This window comes from Argentina anserina, chromosome 5 (assembly GCF_933775445.1).
Source record: "Argentina anserina chromosome 5, drPotAnse1.1, whole genome shotgun sequence".
Classification (NCBI taxonomy): Eukaryota; Viridiplantae; Streptophyta; class Magnoliopsida; order Rosales; family Rosaceae; genus Argentina; species Argentina anserina.
Window position 1 is genome coordinate 11890701 of NC_065876.1, and position 21281 is coordinate 11911981.

At 39.0% G+C, this 21281-nt stretch overlaps 4 protein-coding genes across 4 annotated transcripts; 3 read left to right on the forward strand and 1 right to left on the reverse strand.

Moving 5' to 3' along the window:
- Window positions 1–2560: 2560 nt before the first annotated feature.
- LOC126795521 (OVARIAN TUMOR DOMAIN-containing deubiquitinating enzyme 12-like) lies at window positions 2561–3565 on the forward strand. The gene has a single exon (XM_050522347.1). The coding sequence runs from the start codon at window positions 2561–2563 to the stop codon at window positions 3563–3565; it is 1005 nt and encodes a 334-aa protein (XP_050378304.1).
- A 7111-nt stretch (window positions 3566–10676) lies between these two features.
- Window positions 10677–11216, forward strand: LOC126795522 (putative invertase inhibitor). Its single transcript, XM_050522348.1, has one exon. It carries the CDS (start codon window positions 10677–10679, stop codon window positions 11214–11216), a length of 540 nt encoding a protein of 179 aa, XP_050378305.1.
- Window positions 11217–13880: 2664 nt separating this feature from the next.
- On the forward strand, window positions 13881–14483 carry LOC126795523 (putative invertase inhibitor). Its single transcript, XM_050522350.1, has one exon. It carries the CDS (start codon window positions 13881–13883, stop codon window positions 14481–14483), a length of 603 nt encoding a protein of 200 aa, XP_050378307.1.
- A 2278-nt stretch (window positions 14484–16761) lies between these two features.
- Window positions 16762–19504, reverse strand: LOC126794414 (nuclear intron maturase 2, mitochondrial). Its single transcript, XM_050521127.1, has one exon. The coding sequence runs from the start codon at window positions 19259–19261 to the stop codon at window positions 17063–17065; it is 2199 nt and encodes a 732-aa protein (XP_050377084.1). The 5' UTR covers window positions 19262–19504; the 3' UTR covers window positions 16762–17062.
- Between the last annotated feature and the right edge of the window lie 1777 nt (window positions 19505–21281).

Consider the following 21281-nt stretch of genomic DNA (forward strand, 5'->3'; position numbering starts at 1 on the left):
TGGTGCCACAGATCGTCGTGCCTCGGCCGTGCGGTCCTAATAACACCGGCGATGTCGTGCACGGTGGCCGGAGAAGGGAGATCGTCGGAGAGGGGAGCGGCAACGGGAGAGAGAATTAGGGGAGAGGAGAGAGAAACCAGAGAGTTTTGATTTTTTTGGAAAGTTTCCAAAAAAGGTCCTTTTATAGCCTTCCAAAATCGGAAATCAACTTCCGTCGATAATAATTTTCACATACGACGTCCAATTAAGGTGCATGATGTGTCCACGAACTCGTATCAACGAGCTCTACAACTTCTGTGAAGAAATTTTTCAGAGACGAGTGACGAAATAAAAGTCAACTCTCAAGTCACATAAAACCTAACGTTTTCAAATTAAATTTCCGAGATTGGGTTCGTTTCGTTTTATATTGACGAGAAAATGAAAAAAATGCGATTTTTACTCAAATTCCAAGTTTAATAATCTACAAGAATTTATACGAACCAAACCCGAAAAATCGGGGGATTACATTATTCATATAGTAGCCTTTCTGAAGCAAATTAGCATAGATCCAATTTCCTAACTCAGAATAAAAGTAGCAAGGATATTTGGGTGAATCTTAAAATTTTGCCAAACCTTTTTAGATTTAGGACAGTCCCTGAAAAGGTGAATCATTGTTTCTGGGGTATTAGTGTAGATTTGCAGTGAGGATTGGAGGCAAGCTTCATTCGAAACCTCTGCTTATTAGTTAATAATTTACTTGAAACAAAGGTCCATAAGAATATTTTAATCTTTGGAGGTATAGAAAGAGACCAAATCTTCATCCAACAATATTTTTGGAAGCCATATTCATCACATAGCACATTGTAAGCATATTTTAAGGAGAAAATTCCAGAAGAAGTCTACCTCATATAACTTGATCAAGAATATCACATTTAGCAATAGAAACAGATAACACTTGAACAATTATTTCTTGAGGAAGATTTTTCACCAAGCATGATCATATTTCAGCTACCATCAATCTAAATTCATTCACAACAGAGTTAATATTGACAATATCATAATTAATAGCATGGTTGAGAATGATACCAAAAGGAGTCCAATTTATCAGTCCAAAATTTAGTTTGAAAAACCATTGCCAACTCTCCAGGTAAACCTTTTTAGTAATAAATTAGCCTCATACACAATACTAGACCAAGTACTTGAGCACTGAGCAGTTCTCTAACTAGAAAGATATTAAGTAAAAATTGATGAGACAGATCGATGTACTGACTTGTGGAAGTGTGGAACTGCCGGTATGGTCGTCTTCAACCTCCTCCTTGTAGCTCGAAGATGGCGACGCCAACTGCGGCGGAGGATTTGGAGTCGGTTTAGGGAGGGGCTGATCTGATAGAATACCATACGTACTCATGATCGAGCAGGCCGAGGAGCTTGCTCTCCCCGAGCCACCTCATTCACATCTCTGCTTCTCATCTTGTCATGCGGATCCACCTGCGCAGCGGACATATCTAAACTTGAATGATCTCAATCACTATCTGTTATTCCTTTGGTGTTTGTTCTATATCCGAAATTCGCTAGAATGCTACCTAGATAGTGCCTTTCTTTTCCTTACGTACTATGCCAGTCGGTGGAGGGCTACAAATGTAAGCAGCTGCATGTAAAGCTCATACTACTACGTAGCCACGTATTCTGTTGTGTTATCCTAGACCAATTTGTACAAGAAAAGATGCATCTGGAAGGAAAGGATATATGAGCTCGATCAAACAATGATTCGACTTTTTACTGCGGATAAAAATTGCTTATGTAGTTAAGTAAAATTTGGTGCATCGATCTACGACTAACAGTTAGCATTAGTAAGTACTCTAATTAAGAAGTACACTGCAGCTTAGTCGAAACTCGTAACTGTCACAAAGTAATATCAAGCTTTTGATCGTGTTCATTCGACAACAGAGACTTTGGACTAGGGATCAGGGCATGGGACAAAAGAATTGTTTTGACTCTTTTCTAAATCTCTGATTTCTCCAATAAGAAACAACTTTTTGTTGACTCGTGTATGTGTGACATATACATTGGTTTGACCGAGTAGCTGGTCAATATGATTTCAAAGGAAACTTGGAAAACAGGCAGGGAATGATCTGAAGTTCTGAACCTTGGGTTTGAGCTAAGAACTAAGAAGATTCTTGTATAAACACATTTATATTATTTTCCTTATTATGAAACAATATTATTCGTTACAGATTTTAACTTCTCTTATCCAAAAAGAAAAGAAAATGCCGCAAGTACAGAATCTTTAGATATATTTCAATAAACAAGCAAAGATGAGATTTTTTTCTCTTATAATGGAAGTCCCTAGCCTGGATCTTACCATAATTAAAGATATGGATACATCATACATAGTATATATGTGTACCCTAACTTTGAATTCCTTATCTCCCTAGGAAGTCTTTCACTTTTTCGATCCTCAGGGAAAACGCGTTTCTGAGTCGAAGTTGTTTATATATCATTACTACTTACTAGTCGAACTCATTCTGCGAGGTTCCATTATCACTCTAAAAGGAGAAGATCAACGCACACTCTTAAGGAGATGGCTGGCCAAGAGCATGAGTCGGGTATGATGCAGTGGGCTCTTAGTCTCTTTGATAGCGATCCAGCTTATTATAATCCTGTCCAATATGGTGATATGATACAAAATGATGCCAATGATACCTACCGCGGAAATTATATCAGACGTCAATGCGATACAGAATCTAATCATGTAGAGAATGATGAGTTCATTGCATACACACTTCAAGAAGAATATTCACGACTATCTGTAGCAGAAGCATCTAGATACTATCATGGAGATGAAGAGCAATCACAATCATCTAATAATCATGCAGATGATAGGCATGGTATCTCCAGAAGGAATTACTGTTCAGATGGTGATTATCCAAATAATGGAGCGGGGGCAGTGGTGCCTTCTAGTTCATATTCTAGCTCGGGTCAGTTGGAGCTAAATGATAAGTGTAAAGTTGCCAATGAAGTAGGCCGGAGCTTCAATGAAATAATGCATGTTCCTCATGTTCCAAGGATTAATGGAGCAACAATTCCTTCACCTGATGAAGCAACATCAGATCACCAAAGGCTGCTTGATAGACTGCAATCATATCATGTCGTTGAGCAAAAGGTTCAAGGAGATGGGAACTGTCAGTTTCGTGCTTTATCAGACCAATTTTATCACTCACAAGAGCGCCACGATGATGTGAGAAGGGAAGTCGTAAATAAGCTCAAGTCTAACCGAGAAATTTACGAGGGATATGTTCCTATGGAATACGATAGCTATTTGAAGAAGATGTCGAAGAGCGGCGAGTGGGGCGACCATGTTACATTGCAGGCTGCTGCTGATTCGTATGGTGTGAAAATTCTCGTCCTTACTTCATTTAAGGACACATGCTGCATAGAGATTATACCTGAAGTCCGAAAGTCAAAAGGAGTTATTAGATTGAGTTTCTGGGCAGAGGTGCATTACAATTCAATATATCCTCAAGAAGGTACACACTCAAACGAGCGCAGAAAGAAGAAGTGGCGGATATTTGGGCGTAAAAAATAAGAATCGAGTTTTGGACAGTGTTCTCCTGATACTTGTCAAAACCGGGTTTCAAGGAAGGAAAACAGGGTGCCTTGAGCAAAGACGACGCTGTTTTCACTTCATCTCCTGCTTTCATCAAGTAGTTGAGTATGGCCTAGTTATGTTTATTTTTACAATAAAAAAATGTTTAAAATTTCATCTTCTTTGACCTTTTTTTTTATAAGCGTAGAGAGAAACAACGTCTTCTTACGGAAATTTATTGAAAAAAAAATGATACAAAGATGAACAAAGAAGGACAAACACAACTATCCCTCAACCAACTAAGAAACAGCTAACGAAAACGAAAATTAGGAAATCATAATCGATCTCTATTACAGTGATTCACCAGAAAATTTAGAACTGAATCTCACCAAATAAAACTATATGAAGAAACACCGAAATTAGCAAGAGCATCAGCAGCTTGATTGCCCTCACAATAAATATGACTCAATCTAAAATGCATTTGGGAAATTCGATGTAATCAATTGGACCATTCCACATGAAGATTCCAATGAACTAGATGAGGAAACTTTAGATAAAGAGGAATAAGAGAAAAGTCCACCTCTAACCATATGAGCTTTCAGTCTCTAACCCAAGCTAGTTCAATAGCCTTAATGGCCGCCATGACTTCTGCAACAATTGAGCTAGAGATATCAAAAGTAGAAGAGAAAACACCTAAAATAGTACCTCTATAGTCTTTATAAACACCACCATAGTCTGTCTTATTAGAACTAATTTTTCATGCTTCATCAGTATTAACTTTGATCAAACCAAAAAGAGGGGTTAACCAGTTCACCTCAATCACTCGAGGTACCCGGCGAGGCTTACAAATAAGACCCATACTTTTAATTACACAAAGCTCTTGAACATTATTAAACATGGAACCAGAAGACAACTTACTGGAGGCCGCAACATTACCCGTAATTAAATGGCAAGCTTGAGAAACAGTAACTTCAATACCATCATACCAGGCTCAATTTCTACAATGTCAAATAAACCAAAGAACTGAGGCAAAACATGCAACCCAAAGATCATATAATTGAGAACTCCGGCCAACCTACAACTCAAAAGATCAATATCCTATTATCACATAAAATTAAGAAACAAAATGTTACGATTAGACAACCTAGCTATGCTGGATAATATTTATCTTGATATGTTACTTCTAGTCCCTGTCCTCTACCACGCATGTACATATCGTTAATTAGTCACACCAAACCTGCATCCACCTCTCCTAAGAAGTCTAAGTTCTCTGATATCTCATAACGAAGTTAAACGTTTGTGATTGACATTAAACTTTCATGCATGCAAAAGAATCATGTGGATAACAAATGCATCGATCGCGCATTATAACCAGATTTGCGCGCACCCGGCACCTCACGATTTCATGTGTCAAGCCAAGAGAACATATATATGTTGAATGTGTGAAGCAGTTTTTTAAATCGACTGCCATTGTGCAGCTCTGCCAGCTCTAATACATCAAAATAGTTGAATACCATGACACACAGAGAGCCCGGCAAGTCTGCAGAGTTCGTAGGAGATTGATAGTATGAATCATTAATTAACATAACATCTCTTTGCTATAAATTTAAAATTGAGATTGTGGAGGAAACTAACTTTTCACTATTCAGACGAATCATTTCTCATAGTATACTACTGATGTGGCTTTGATCGATTGATTGATGAGTACGCTTATTTAAAAGGCTTGGTCGAAATCGACTCTAACGAGATGAGAGCTAGCGAATTCCATCGTGTTATTGAATTAAGTTCCTAGAAAGTGGTATTAATTTCAGTGACACTTTTAGGTTTCGTCGAGCAAAACATTAAGTCCCACGATCTCACTAGCTAGTTCTTATATATATATATATATATATATATATGGTCGTTCAGATTAGTTTGGAATTATTTCTAGCTTTCTACTTCTTGGCTAGCTATTGATCTAATATGTAAAATAGGATCAATCAATGAAGTGTACGTAAATTAGGATCAACTATAAATATTACCTCATAGAAATTTAAGTTGGATCATTGTACGTGTGAATCACTATGGGTGAAGTAACTTATTTAGCTAGCAGATTTTTTTTATTTTTTAATAATAGTTTAGAGTTTAGATCCATTTCATGCATGGTGGTTAATTAGGTGGTGCAGCCTTTTTCACCGATTCAAGAAAGGCCAAAAATAGGCCAGCCTAACCGTGTTGGACACTGCACATTCAGTGCCGGAAAAGTGCTATAGCCAGTTAGCCACCAATTTGACCGAACTCCGCGCGAGTACCCCCTGACTTCCCAGTTTAGGTTTGTTTGTCTCACACTTTACCGTATAGAATGGAAAAAACAATAAAACCCTATAGTAGACAAAAAAGGGAAAACTGGGAAGGAAGAGGAATAAGAAGAAAAAAAAGAATAAGGAGGGTGGGGATCGAACCCAGTACCACTGGGTATGGTTGAATTTAAAGTTGACAATCAACCAACTCGACTAAATCAAACATTTGCACATATGACATATATATTAGATAATATTTGTAGATGTTTTTCGGTAGGGCTATAACTCTACTAGTCTTCCATGTGGTTCCGCCCATGTCTGCGCGCATAACCAAAATTCATATCAAAACGAAAGACAAATTAAAAGAGCGACATAGATGTCTCATTTGCGCAGTTGATCGATGTACAACTTAGTGTTCACTTTCTACAAAGACTCCCGATCCAATAAAGATTCCACGACAACTAATTCCAAGAGCAAGAGATAGGTATGAGAATCCCTTTCTCATTAATCTTGAAGCTGAACTTATTCATGAGTATGAGAAAATCAGAGATCAGGAGTGCATATTTTGGAAGCAAAAATCTAGAGACAATTGGATTCAAGGGGGTGACCGAAACACCAAATATTTTCATTTAACCACTCTTGTTAGAAGACGAAGAAATAAAATTGAAGGCTTATTTGATTGCCATGGTAACTGGTTTGTTGATGCTGATTCTATGAAAAAAATTGCCGTGAGCTTTTTTAGAGATCTTTTCTCCCAGCCTGAGTTAGAAGATATTAGAATAACCATTCCTTGGTTATTTCCTGATATTGAGAATGGGTCATTGCTTCAGACTGCTAAACCTGTCACTCTTATTGAGGTTAAAAATGCTTTATTTGGTATTGGTGCTTTAAAAGCCCCTGACTATGATGGGTTTCCTGCTGCCTTCTACCAACACCATTGGCACAATTATTCTTCTGAATTGTTCAAAATTGTTAATGATACTTTTCAGTCCAGTTCCATTCCTGCTGGATTGAATCACACCATTCTTGCTCTAATCCCAAAGACGGATGGTCCTCAACATATGGTCAATTTCAGACCAATCAGCTTATGTACTACTGTCTACAAGATCATTTCCAAAATCATTGTGGCAAGAATCAGACCTCTTATGCAGGATTTAATCAGTCCAAATCAGGTCAGTTATGTGCCAGGGAGACAAATTTCAGATAATATTATGATTGCTCAGGAGGTTCTCTTCAAGTTCAAGAAATCTTCTGGTAAACTTGGTTTCTTTGCTTGGAAAGTTGATCTATCGAAGGCTTATGATAGATTGAATTGGAATTTCATTGAGATGGTGCTTCATGAAGCTCACTTTCCTAAATCTTTGATCAAGCTGATTATGCAATGTGTTACCTCTACTAGCTTCCAGATTTCTTTTAATGGTGAATTAACCGAATCGTTTAAAGCTCAAAGAGGTATTCGACAGGGTGATCCTCTCTCACTCTATCTTTTTTTCATTTGCATGGAGAAATTATCTCATTTGATTCAGTCTGAAGTTGATTACCATAAGTGGAAACCTGTTTCTGCTTCTCAATCTGGGCCAAAGATTTCACACTTATTCTTTGCTGATGATCTCATGTTGTTTGCTGAGGCCACTCCATTCCAAGCCTTCATTCTGAAAAAAAATGTCTGGATACTTTCTGTGCTCTCTCTGGGCAAACGGTAAGCTATGAAAAGTCTATGATTTATTGTTCTCCTAACACTTGTAGAAATATTGCTTATACCATCAGTAAGACATGTGGTTCTCCTATTACTGAAGACCTTGGAAAATACTTGGGAATGCCTTTAATTCACTCTAGAACCAACAAATTCACCTATATTGGGATTGTGGATAAGGTTCAAAATAGGCTTTTAAGTTGGAAAAGTAAAGTGCTTACTATGGCAGGTAGATTGACCTTGGTCCAATCGGTCACTTCTGCCATTCCTATTTATGCAATGCAAACTGCAAAGCTGCCTATTAGTCTCTGTGAAAAAATTGATAAGTTGAACATAGATTTTATATGGGGTGATATTGAAAACAAAACGAGAGTGCACTTGGTGAATTGGGACACTATTTGCAGGCCCAAGCAGCTTGGTGGATTAGGAATTAAAAAAACTGCAGAAATGAATCAAGCTATACTTGCTAAAATTGGCTGGAGATTGTTTTTGAAAGATAGTGGTATGTGGGCTAATATGTTCTCTTCTAAATATCTTCTTCATGGTAGTCTGTTTGAAAGTGACTATAAACCTCCTTATGACTGTTCTAGTTCGTGGAGGTGTGTCATGGCTGGAGCTATTCTGATCAATAGGAATCTTAAATGGCGTATTGGTAATAGCAAATGCATCAAATTTTGGTATGACTTTTGGCTTTTTCTTCAAGGGTTGAGAAAGTTTGCTATCTCTGATGCTGTTGTCAATGATTATACTTGTATTAGTGATTTTTGGGATGATGAGGGATGGAGCTTCTCTCTCCTTAGTGTTGCTTTGCCTAATGATATTGTGGGTTTAATCATGAATGTCCCTGCTGCGTTTGATGATTCCATTCCTGACTCTAGAATCTGGGGCTCTACTTCTAATGGTACTTTTTCTGTCAAGTCTGCTTATAATTCTTTATTTGACTTGACTGAACCTGTGAGCCCTCAATGGAAAACTATTTGGTCTCTCAGTATTCCTCCTAAATTGAAAACTTTCTTTTGGACTGTGTTGCATAAAAAGCTTCTTACTAATGTTCAGAGAGCTACTAGGGGCTTCACTCATGATAAAACATGTCCCATTTGTCATTCTGGTGATGAAACTTTGCTTCATCTCTTAAGAGATTGTCCTAGAGCTATGTTGATTTGGAAATCCTTTTAAAACCCGGTAACTTGTTGAACTCTTGCACCTTGGACTGGAATGGATGGATTCATGCTCAGCTGCACTGCCACTCTTTGGTTAGAGATAATATTCAGTGGTGTATTCTCTTCATTTTTATTTGCTGGTTCATATGGAAGTGGAGAAATAAGCAAATTTTTGAGAGCAATTTTGTTATGCCTATTTGTTTTGAGAAGATCATCTGGGAGTATGCAATTGAATGGAAAAATGCTCAAAATAGATCTAGCTTTAGTTCTATGTTCAGCTATACTATGCTATCTTGGAAAATGCCCCCTGAAAATTTTTTCAAGCTCAACAATGATGGCACTAGAGCTATAGCCTCAGGCAAAATTGGTGCAGGTGGGGTAATTAGAGACCATTTGGGAATTTGGATCACTGGATTTCAAGTGAATTTGGGAATTGGTGAGATTCTTGATGCAGAAGCTTGGGGCCCCTATTTTGGTTTGAAGGCTGCTGTTAACTTGAATATCAAGAATTTGGAGATTGAGATTGATTCTGCAGTGTTGGTTCACTTGTTACAAAACTCCAACCTATCCAACCATCCTTTGGGATCTTTGCTTGAAAGTTGCAATAATCTGATGGCGTCTATGAACAATGTGAAGTTGGTGCATATTTTTAGAGAGTGTAATATGACTGCTGATACTTTGGCCAAGTTTAGCACTAGTCATGAGATTGCTTTGGTGAAGTTTGACAGTCCTCCTGTGTATGCCTCTCAAGCATACCTTGATAATCTTGGTTCTGTCTCTAGAGCCAGGAGATCTGGTGCTTGTTTTAGCACTTAATTGTCTACTTTTGTTTTTCCGTTGGGCCTTTTAGGTCCCGTTTGTAACCAAAAAAAGAAGAAGAAGTAGTTGATATATGCATGAAAACCGAATGAGGCCGCCACTCTCTCTCTCTCTCTCTCTTCCTTGCCCTAGGTTTTCTTTTGCTATGCGGCTATGGAATTGGATTGGTGATGTGTTAGATCTAGTGAAGACAACAACGGTTGGCTTCCGGCATCAGGACAGTCCCTCTTTCTTTTCTCCCCTCCCCCCTAGCGGTTGTTGAGGCAGAGTTTGATTTCCTTCAATTCCGATTGAAAATTCATTGGGTGGTGGATGGCTCCATGGCCCTTGACGGTGGTGCGGCTGCAATTGGAGATCTAGCTGTCGGGGTTTGGCAACCTTGTGGGAGTTTGGTGTCCTTTCACGCTGGGAAGATGGCTGATGGCTATAGCTTACATTTTTTTTTATGGAAGGTGTCTGGTTGACGACAACATGCTTTCGACTAGTAGATCTGATGGTCGGGTGCCCGAGTTGGGTGTCCAAATCAATTGGGCCTTGACGTTCCTTTGGGTCTTGTTTGGTGTTGTTGTCTTCAGGTGTCAGTCAAAGGCTTTAGTTAGTATTGATCCCGAAGATACCCCCTTTGTGTAGGGTGGTTTCAGTTTTTTCAAATAAGTGAACGTAGTCTTGCATTCAGGTCATTTAGTTACTTGGTTACTTCTGGGGATCACACCATAGTTGGGAACAAATATAGTTAGTTCACTAAGTTTATTTTGTTTCGCATGGTTCTATCTTCGTGCCCACAAGGTGAGTGTTCTATGTTCATGATGACCTCTTATATTTCAATATATTGCGGATCGTTCTATTTTCAACATATAAAAAAGGTAGATTGATATATAATTGGCGAAACACGCAGACATAAAATACAACCGGAATTGACTATGAGGTCAAACTTACCACGACAAACATTAATGATTATCATTTTCTTTTCTCTACGTATTTATTGGTTACAAAGGAGCTAGGGACTTCAACGCATATTTTAGTCTGTGAGTGCATATATATATATATATATAACTTTAATTTCATATATATTCATCTTTCATTCTTTCAATTTTCCAAAAGGTGCTTCTTCTTCTTCTTCTTCTTCTTCATTTTTTAGATTAAGAGAGTGGCCGGGAAGAATGAGGTGCTTCTTCTTTATCACTTTAATCGTGCTCTTTCACAACACAATGGGATTCAAAGATCTCATCCGGCTCTCCTGCAAGAAAGCTGCAGCTAGTGATCCCAATTTGAGCTACAAATTCTGTGTTTCAAGCCTTGAGGCCGTCCCCGAAAGCCATGGAGCAGACCTTGATCAACTTGTGGCCATTACACTCAACCTCACCATATCCAACGCAACCAGCATCAGTTCCACCATTTCGAAGCTTTTGATCGATAAACAATTCGACAAGTATGCAAAGGACTGCTTGCAAGATTGCTTGGAGCTGTATTCGGATGCCGTTCCCACCCTACAAGAAGCTGTTGGTGCCTTCAAGGCCAAGGATTATAGTAAAGCTAATACAGAAGTCAGTGCTGCCATGGATGCATCCAGCACTTGTGAAGATGGGTTCATGGAGAAGAAAGGTGAAGTTTATCCATTGAAATTGGAGAATGATAACTTCTGCCAATTGAACGTCATATCTCTTGCTTTTATCAACACATTAGCTCTGGATCATAAATAAAGCTGAGCTCGTTAAAGTTACGTACGATATATATATCTCGTTCTTCTTTGATTAGTTATCAGTCTTCTGAATAATATATGCAACATATATAGATATTCTTTGTATGTGTATATAACAAATATATTGATGCAATTAATAATAAGCTCAACTAGCAATTTATGTATTTCAATGTCTATCCTGGGTATGTTTATAAGTACGTGCTTACTTATTTGACAAGATGCTAAGAGCTGTATTAGAGAGGCCGGTTAATAGCACACACTAGAATTTACCTATTAGAGAAGCCTCTTGCTAAAGCAAATAGGTGCTAATGGCGAGAGCTGGAAAACGAATGAATCGAATATGCAGAAAGCTACTTGGGAGTTTTAATTTGTTGAAAGTTCTTGTGTAGCTGAAACGAAAATGATAATGAAGAAGAGGGCTTCAGACATACCTAAACTGAAAATTCAAAGTAAGCCAATCCTCATATCTGTTTTCATTTTATTACACTGAAGCTGCTGAGATCAATCGTCACAATCTAACTGAACAAGAATGATAGTAGTGGATAGATGTCGGTCACAGACGGCTCATGTATAATATACCTGTTTTCTTTGATAGAAAACGACATCATCACATGTTGAGCTCATCAGCTGAAGTGGAAGTTATAGAAAGAAGCCATACGATCGAGTTTAGGTTCCTCCATCCATACCTTATCTTCATATCACAACAATGGCATAAATATCATTTCACCAAAGCTCTTGAGATTAATTAACCTTAATGGTAAGGAAAATGTTATCGAAAATTTGTCATCATTGGTCGAGTCCATATCATGTTTCTGCTAACATAGTTTGAAATGTGATGCACTTTGCTTATACTCGATCGATTGTCCAAAAAAAATTGTATAGCTGAGAACGAGGTTTAGGACTTTAATAACTCGCAATATAAACCTTATGGATCACTAGATTAATCAAAGTTACGCATACGTAAGATTCACCGTAATTAAGGGTTGAAGCCATTCGTCAAAAACCCTAATATTCCTCTCTCCCCCTCTCTGACCTAGAGCGGCGGCCTTTTCCCCCTCCATATCTTCGTCCGGCAGCGCTGGTTGCTTGGCTGGCCTTTTGGCTATACCAACGGCTCGTGGCTTGTTGCTGGACGAGGAACAATTTAACTTATCAAGGCATTCTTAGATCTAGTATGCTGGCTTTTAGCCCTTTTAACTCGGCTTGATGCTTTGGTCTTAATTTCATCGCTGGAATGTGGTGGTGGTTTGGGAGTGGCGACTTGGATCTATGGTACGTTGTTCAAACCTGGCGGGCATAAGTTGATGTTGGTTGTTAACAGCTATGACGGTGTCGTGCCGAGGTTCTTAGAGACCTTGCTTCCAAGGAAAGTAGTGGCTTCAGTCTCGGGGCAACGTGCTTTATCAGATTTGGAATTTTGATTTTGATTGGTGTGGTGTGGTCTCGGCGGCAGAGCTGCACTAGCGTGTATGGTGGTCTAGTGGTGAAGATGACTAAAGCTTGGGCTGGTCTGGTTGTAAGATGGTTGTTCTTTCTAGGGTTTTGGTTGAGGTCTATTATGGGCGAAGGCCCATATCTATATATTTAGCTTTGGTTAAGTTTTATTTTGTTCTAGATTTGCCTTCATCTTTATGGTAGATGATAGGCTTGAGAGTTGGTTAATTTTTTTCTAATGTGTAGTCTATCCTATATACCGTTGTGAGAGTCTGTTCTCACAACTTCTTGTTCTGTTTGTAAAATGGCGGCAAAAAGACATGTAATAACTGCATCTGGTCTTAGTTGTACTCGTTCCTGATTAATTTGAAAACCATAATGCTATTTGATTCAAAAAAGGGTTGAAGTCATTCCCCCCATAACATCGCTTTATTAACTTAAGAACCGAGCTGTGGTCAATTAACTTGAAAGTGATATACATACATACATACATACATAGATTTTATTGCTAATATTGTTAATAGTGACAATGAATTAACTGATATGATTTCTTTGGATTCGGTAAAGTGACCAAAGAAAAAAGGAGCTGATTTTCTTCCTTGTATGTATAAAAGTCGCCATAAGAACCGTGGTGTTTGTATAGCTAAATATGTTCGATGGGTTCCATATCCAGCACAAGTCTAGCTTTCCTCTAAATCCAACTCTGAGATCTCATCATTTTCCTCTTTGCTTCTGAAAATGACGTGCCTCTTCCTTGTCACCTTTCTCGTGCTTCCACAACATCAATCTTGCTCAAGATATCTGTTCATCGTGAACCATCTTTTGTGCTACATCACATAATAAATCGAATGATTATGATCTGGTTAAGAAATTCCGTTCTCTTACTCTTAATCAAGATTCTTAAATGGGTTGAGACTTGAGAGTAGTGAGCAGTGACAACATTCATAAGTTTTCTCCTTGTGCCCCATTTATCCTTATTTCTCTATGACAAGGAGGCTACATATAGAAATAACGCAACAAATTCGTGTTGTTTCGGAGCCAGCATTGAATGTCGGATGTTTGCAGAAGAGACTGGTTGTGGTCTGTTGTGGCTTAACTGGCTTTGTTGCTTCAAAAGAACATGTACTAACGCTCCAGGAAGCTTCCTTGAAAGTTTTCACTGCATATGAACTACATATTAGAACTCCATATATAATCCACCACATGAGCAAGAAACCAAGCAAATGAAACAATGTCCCCTATTTCTTTCTTTTCAATCTTTTTATGCTACTGCTGCTCTTTCCTTATAACTCCCCATGAAAATTTCTCAACACTCGCTGCAACATCTCCTGATATAATAAACCAAACCTGCAGAACATGCGCCGATGAGAACCACGTCTTCAGCTACGACCTATGTACAACCTCTCTCCAAGCAGTTCCGGTCAGCCATGTGGCTAATCTCCAAGGACTGGCATTGATAGCAATGGAGCTAGCATTGAAGAACGCAAGCAATACGCTTCTGATCATACAGAATTTGATGGCGAGCAACGAAAGTCTAGATCCTTTTGCTTTGGTTTGCTTGAAGGACTGCTGGCAGCTCTATTCGGATGGGATCAGAACACTGGTAGATGCTGTTGGAGCATTTTTAGGTGAGCAATATGAGAACGCCAACATCTGGCTGAGTGCAGTTATGGAAGCATCGAATACATGTGAGGAAGGCTTTAAGGAGAAGGAAGGTGAAGTATTACCGTCGCCATTGACAAATGAGAACTACAATCTGTTTCAATTATGTGAAATTGCACTGTGCATAGGCCACTTGCTTACCTCAGGTTCTGCCTTGTTGATGAGGAATTGAGCTCCTCTGCAACTTAATCTGTAGTGTATTTGTCATGTCTTCAATGGAATAAGAGCTCCGCTCTGCAACCGTGTGTTTTTGCCAATTTACTTGCAGCTGAAGATCGTTTTGGTAAACCTGTAATGTGATCCCAATAATCTTCTATGCCACTGAACCAACAGTTATCCTCGAAGTATCTAGTTTCAAACAAGTCATATCCATTTTCTTTCTGTAAATTTAAATTGTGCATTTGTGAACCTCATGTCTACAGCAATTATTATTCACCATTTCCTGACCAGCCCCATACTAATAATTTTTCCTCTAGATTTTGTTGGGGGTGGGGTTCATAAAACTGACATATCTAGACCTTTAAGTAGAATTGACCAAAAATAAATTCTCCAACTAGATATGTGGTATCACATGTTACACTACCAGTTGGACCTAGCTGGGAAACTTCACTGCAGCTTCCTCTATCAAAACTATACAGGCAGTATTGTATGCCGTTATCATTTTCATATCTTTCCCCTCTCCATGAAGCTGTATAGTGATACATATGCCATTTTGAGTTGGCCAGAAAATTGAAATGTAATACAATCAATCAACTGGAATGAGAGAAACCCTGAACGAAGCTGTAAATTCCACATCACTCAAGCATGTAACCAGAGCCGGAAGGGATTAAAACTCCTTAGCATCCATTTTGTGTCTCAAAACACTAAAGTATGGATACATTGAGAAATTTGAGTTCTGAATAGTGATGCATATATAAGCCTTCAATCAACTGCGACGCGGCTATGTCTAAATTCACATAGTTAGAGAAAATGAAATGGTGAAGTCCAAAACTCTTATATAAATGACATAGGTGAAATTGTGAAAGGGTCTTTGCACCTATTTGCTCATCGCAAATCTGTGGCCTTGGCAATCTGTTTTTAGTTGGGTAAGAATGCAAAACCTACAGAGCAGAGGATGTATACTCATTACCCACATTTTAACATTACTGTATCTAGCTAACATTTTCAAACATGCACTACATTAAACATCCAAACTGCAAAGCACACTAGTAAACAATTTTGTAACTGTAAACTGGATTATATGCCATATATAGTCTCTTTGAAAAAAATTGGTACATCAAGGAGTAGATGGAAACAAACTGCAAATGGAGGGAGAAGTATGCGTTTTTAGAACTGCTAGTTGGCATTAGCCTATGAGTGTGAATGTTTGCTCATATACAGAATAAACTTTCATTCTGAAATTATTCTCATTAGTCATTACCCAGAATTCAAATGCTCAGCAGAAAGATTATTGGGAAATAATATTGTGTAAATGATTAGCTAGATAGTAAGATGATAATGCAGCACAGATACTTCTCTGCCTTATAAATGGAGAGAAGTCTTTCAAGTATGTAAAGGTAAGCTATATACTGCAATCTCAAAAGAACAAGAAACAAAGAAGCTTGGCAGCACTCAGAATCTTCAAATATCTGAGCAGGATCATAAATTCAAACAAAATCCCAAAATAGGAAAAATGGAATCAATACGACATAATAATGTACATAACATTAGATAAATTTGATTTCAGGCATACAAATTTTCACAAATCAGATAAAGAACAGGTAGATAACATTACAGTTCATGATTAATCTCTATCTGGGGATTCACAAAATTGTCTATCTAACCATCTAACAAGATAGGAACAAATAGTTTGCCTAGACACAGATGGAAAATTTAGCTCATTTAATACTCAAAATGAAAATAGTGATAATCCAATCAGATATAGTTTTTTTTTTTAAAGCTGCTCAGAAGGCTGAATCCATTTTGTAAAATGCATAACCCGTACCTCAAATTCCTCCGACTAATCTATTCACAGACCTGAAATGGTCACTGAATGTTTCCAACCTGAAGGCTGCAACATGAGCAATGTGAGTGTCTCATCACCAATCAACAGATGAGAACCCAAGGACGGTGACTGTGACATATAAGAATAAGTCCCTCAACTTCCACCCTTCCCATGGAATCAAAACATAGTTCGCAAAAATATATTGAAAATTATTTGAGATGATGACCTGATTTGTTAGATCTACCCAAAAATTGTTTAGAGCTGTACAGTATCACCAATATGTTAGTTCACAGCTCGTTCAAATCATATATTCTGGAAAAATGACAACCAAAAGAGAAGGGGAATGTACATCATTTCAGACCCAACGGCTATTGTTATTTATATTGATATGAGATTGTACAGCAGCCAAGCAGTGAAAATTTTGAACCTGAACAACAGATTGTATAGTAACAAGGTGAAATTTGAATGTCCGACCTCCAACACCGGACCACAATAGATAATATCATATCATTTTCTTGTATCAAGATCATTGAAAATTGAAACAAAAAGAAACCAACAAATTTTCTAATAAAAAAATTACTCCACAAAACTGAATATTTGCAATCTGTGGTAAACCTAAAATTGATAAAAGAGTAGCTATCCAAATAAGTACTGCCTTGTAGACAATATTTAAACTAACATTTCTATAACTTGCCAGCTTAGCTAGTAAATAGCAACATGAACACGTGCCCTGAATAACTCAGCTTGTTAATATGCCAGTAAAATGTTTACAATTGTGATACACAAAACCGTTCACCCTTTACCTCATCTTCTGTAGTTCTGTTTTCAAGATTATCTTGATTTGATTCAAGCAGCAATTGCTTATCGTTTTCAATGTCACTGCTGCCACTTGTGACATTTGTAAATTGATCCAATGGAACAGGACTTCTCTTATAGTTCCAAACAAGCATTGATATGTAATCCTGAGGAGAAACAAGACCTTGATCCATGATACATGTGCGCTGCTCCTCCAAAGTTTTTGGATCATCAAGTCTTATATATTCAAGCAATGCCTTCTCATGTTCAGGTCTCCAATTACTTGGGAAAGGAGTGTAATCAGTTTCAGGTACAAGAGACATCCTGGTATACTGAAGCCCATCTATTGACTCAACAAGACCCATCCTCAATAAATTATGGTACTCAGGTGACTGCCCCTTCTTCTCTTTCAAAGGACGACTCAGATTCCTATCACCAATCTTGTACACCTTTGCACGTGAACGGAGCTTGTATTTTGCTGCATAGAGCTTTGCTAGTGAACCCCTTAGAATATAAGCACAAAAGTTTACAACTTTTTTGCGATTATCTGCATACCTATACCACTCGACCATTGTTGACAGAAACTTGTTCATTTGTGCATTAGTATGAGCTTGAGTGGCATGGAACATTCTGAAACAAGGCTGTGGGTCAGGATCCCTATCCCCCTTCAGAAAGTTCAGTTTCCTAAATTGCTTGATGCACTGTTTTAAGCTCGCTGTAACAGATAAAAGAGTGCCTACGCCTTTCTCACTAATGATTTTCCCACCAGTAGCAGTATACCGAAGCGTTGGGTAGACAACTCTGCGACACAGCACATGATCAAGAAACAATATACCCTTGGTTATGTGTTCTATAGGGAGGCTCTCATTGTCAAGCTTGAGCAAATACTTTTGATCACAGAACTCAATCAATTGTTTTCTCAATGTGGCTGCATCTGCTCGAGGTCCTCGAACGCCAATCAAAATATGACCCCCATATCTTATATAATCCATCTTTCTGGTCTTATCTGGCCCACTTGTTGGCACAAATTCAGGCCAAGACGTATTTCCCTGTTCCGCTTCACCTTCCGGGCTATTCCATATGACATCACTCTTTGACGGATGATAAAACTCCTTAATCTTTTCCTCCATCCAGCGGTCCAATTCATCTAAACAGATATTAGCCAAAAGGGGACTGAGTATCCCACAATGTCCCCAAGAAGGAAGCTTCTCTGCCTCCTCGGGCGCAAACCCAAAAAACGTCTCCAACCAATAAGGGTCTGGCTTAGGTTCATCCTCTGCCAGCACCCTCTTCTTTTGATACTTCCTCGACTTCTTCTTCTTCACCTCACCATCATCATTACGTGTAACAACCGGTGTAACCAACGCCGTCTTGATCAAATCAACTACCTTCTTATCCCTCACATCCCTGATCAAAGCATTAATCACCAACCCCACCTTCATCCCATCCAATATCGTACTCAAATCCCCCTTTATATACCACAAGTACCCCGCAAAGCTCCTCCTAATCACCCTCAACGCCGTATGCGCATTCCTCCCCGGTCTAAATGCAAACGACTTCTGCGAGAATCTTGACTCATATATCGGCTCCAGCACCATCAACAGAACCTCCTGAACCAACTTATCCTGAAATGGCGACGGCTGCGTGGCGGTCAAGATAGCCTTGATCTTCCTCTTGGACAAAGACTCGTACTCGGTCTTATCCTTAGGTGACTTAATGTAAAACTCTAACCTAGCTCCCCACCTAAACCTACCATCAAGAACAGCATTTCGAAGTGCTAACAAGTCCTCCATGGCCGACCTCTGTATCGAGCTTCGGGGCATATAGGCCCCCATATCGTCGGCGCAGACCTTCTGATAAGCCAACACCCAGAGCTCGAATCTCCGAATGTAGGAGGTCAAATTGGTCACAATTTTATCAGGCTCTCTATAATTCTCAATCCAAATTTGGGACAGAATCGAAACTCCATCCTCCTTGATCAGATTGGATGGGTCTTCAGGATCGGGGGCGCGCCGATTCAGGGGAGTATAGGAAAGCAGGCGGAGTATTGCTGACGTGTTGGGTCTCGGATTGAAGCGGCCGAATTGGGAACGGAGGAGGGTTTGCTTGGTGGGGATAGGATTGGGATTAGTGAGAATCTTGAGGGTGAAAATGGAGAGGCGGCGGTGCATTTTGGGATTGGGTTTAGCCGTTTAGGTCATTTCTGGGTTTAAGATTCTTGAACCAGAGAGCATTATTATTTAGCAGTGAACTGAATAAACCCTAGTTTGTAGTGTGTAGATAGAGATGGAGAAATATGAGAGCTTACACGAAAATAATTGCCGTGGAAGAGGAGCAGCTGAACGGCGGCGTTTTGGTGGGAGGTGGATAGAGGTTGAAGATGAGAAGCAAAACCCTTTGGCTGAAAGTCTTAAACCCTGTGTTTCCTCAGAGAGCGGGGACAAATGTAGGGCTCTTCCAGTTACGACTAGTTAAAAAATACTGAAATAGTACGTGTACGGTGTATCTACTATCGAAAACCCAGATACGGAGAGTTTTGATACTCAGTCTCAGTGGCGATAGTATTAGAGCATCCGCACCGGCGAGCAAATATGCCAGCGTGCTCGAGCAGGAGGAGGGACCAGCCGGAGGAGCTCGAGCAGGAGAAGGGGAGGCTCGCACCGGCGAGCAGGAGGAGGCGAGCTGCTCGCCCAGTCAACCCAGCCGCGGTGTTCGTCCGATCGCTTGAGCAAATTTTGCTCCGGCGTTTGCTCGTTCGTCTGGCGGAGCCCACTGTCCGTGGGTGACGTCAGGCACGGGCGAATTTTTTTTATGTTAGGCGCGTGCAACGCACGTGCAAAAAAAAAACAGCGAGCCAATGAATGGCTGCCACGTGTCACACTGATTGGCCAACGGTCCAATTGATCTGGGCCTTCCATTTTGAATCAGAAATTTCGATCCAACGGCCAGAATTAATTGGCAACGGCTACTATTTGATCATAACGGAAATAAACCCAAAAAATTGTAAAAAAATCCCCAAAATTTCAAAATTCTCCCAAAAAATTGCCTATAAATACTACTTCAATTTGTTATGAACTCACACCAATTTGTGCACAACAAATTTCACATCTTCCTCCATCTCCTCTCTCTTTTCGTTTAGCATTTTTTCCAAAACAATGAGCACCCATTGGCTTCCTTCCGAAGATTTACAAATGTGCATTTCTTTTGTCCGTCATAGCATTGATGAATATGAAGGTAACAAACAAAAGAGGGACAAATTGTGGGAGACAATTCATGGCGATTATATGCAAAATTGGGTGCCAGCACCGGGTGAGAAACCTCCGAAGGAGCCAAGGACCTGAATCGCGTTCGCTTCTCACTACAACAAGTTCAAGCTACTCTTGCAAAAATGGGGCGAATGTTTGGCGGTATCACGACAACGTATAGCTAGCGGCACTTCGCTAATGGACGAAGTAAATACATTGTTTTATCATATATTATAATTTTTATTTGATTATATGAATTAAATTATGTAATTTATATCTAATTTGTTTAAATATGTAGCATTGTTTACATATTTAATTATTTTAATATATCTAATTTTGTTTACATTATTTGTTTTATTTAATTTGTTTAAATATGTAGCATTGTTTACATTATTTGTTTTAATATATCTAATTTGTTACATTATTTGTTTTATCTAATTTATTTAAATTATGTAATTAAATAAATACCTAATATAAGTTTTTTACATCAGGAACGACAAGCTCAATCATGTTACTATAATGCCAAGAAGAAAAAGTTTACACACTTTGAATGTTGGGAAGTGGTTAAAGATCATCCATCTTTCGTTGCGGTGCTACCTACTACTCCATCTCCATATGCAAGTAGTTACCACGGTACTCCTTCCGCAACTGAATCATCTCCAACCATCAATTTGGATGACGACCAATTGAATGAGACACCTCAAAGCAACACAGCAGCTCCATCGAGTCCACCTAGACCAATGGGAACCAAGGCGGTAAAGGAAGCTAGGCGCCAAAAGATCAGGGTAAGACTCATATTGAGCAACGGGTGGAGGTTTTGCATACCATTGCAAGTGACCAAGCATCATGGCATACCAAGAGGCTAGCCCATAATGAAAGTGAGCTTAATTATTATGCGGAGTACATAGACATTCAAAAGCGAAAAGAAGCAAGGGCGGAAGAAGAG

Excerpts from the sequence above, each read along its gene's own strand:
- LOC126795523 (XM_050522350.1), top strand. The coding sequence starts at position 13,881 with ATGTCCCCTATTTCTTTCTTTTCAATCTTTTTATGCTACTGCTGCTCT.
- LOC126794414 (XM_050521127.1), bottom strand. The coding sequence starts at position 19,261 with ATGCACCGCCGCCTCTCCATTTTCACCCTCAAGATTCTCACTAATCCC.
- LOC126795521 (XM_050522347.1), top strand. The coding sequence starts at position 2,561 with ATGGCTGGCCAAGAGCATGAGTCGGGTATGATGCAGTGGGCTCTTAGT.
- LOC126795522 (XM_050522348.1), top strand. The coding sequence starts at position 10,677 with ATGAGGTGCTTCTTCTTTATCACTTTAATCGTGCTCTTTCACAACACA.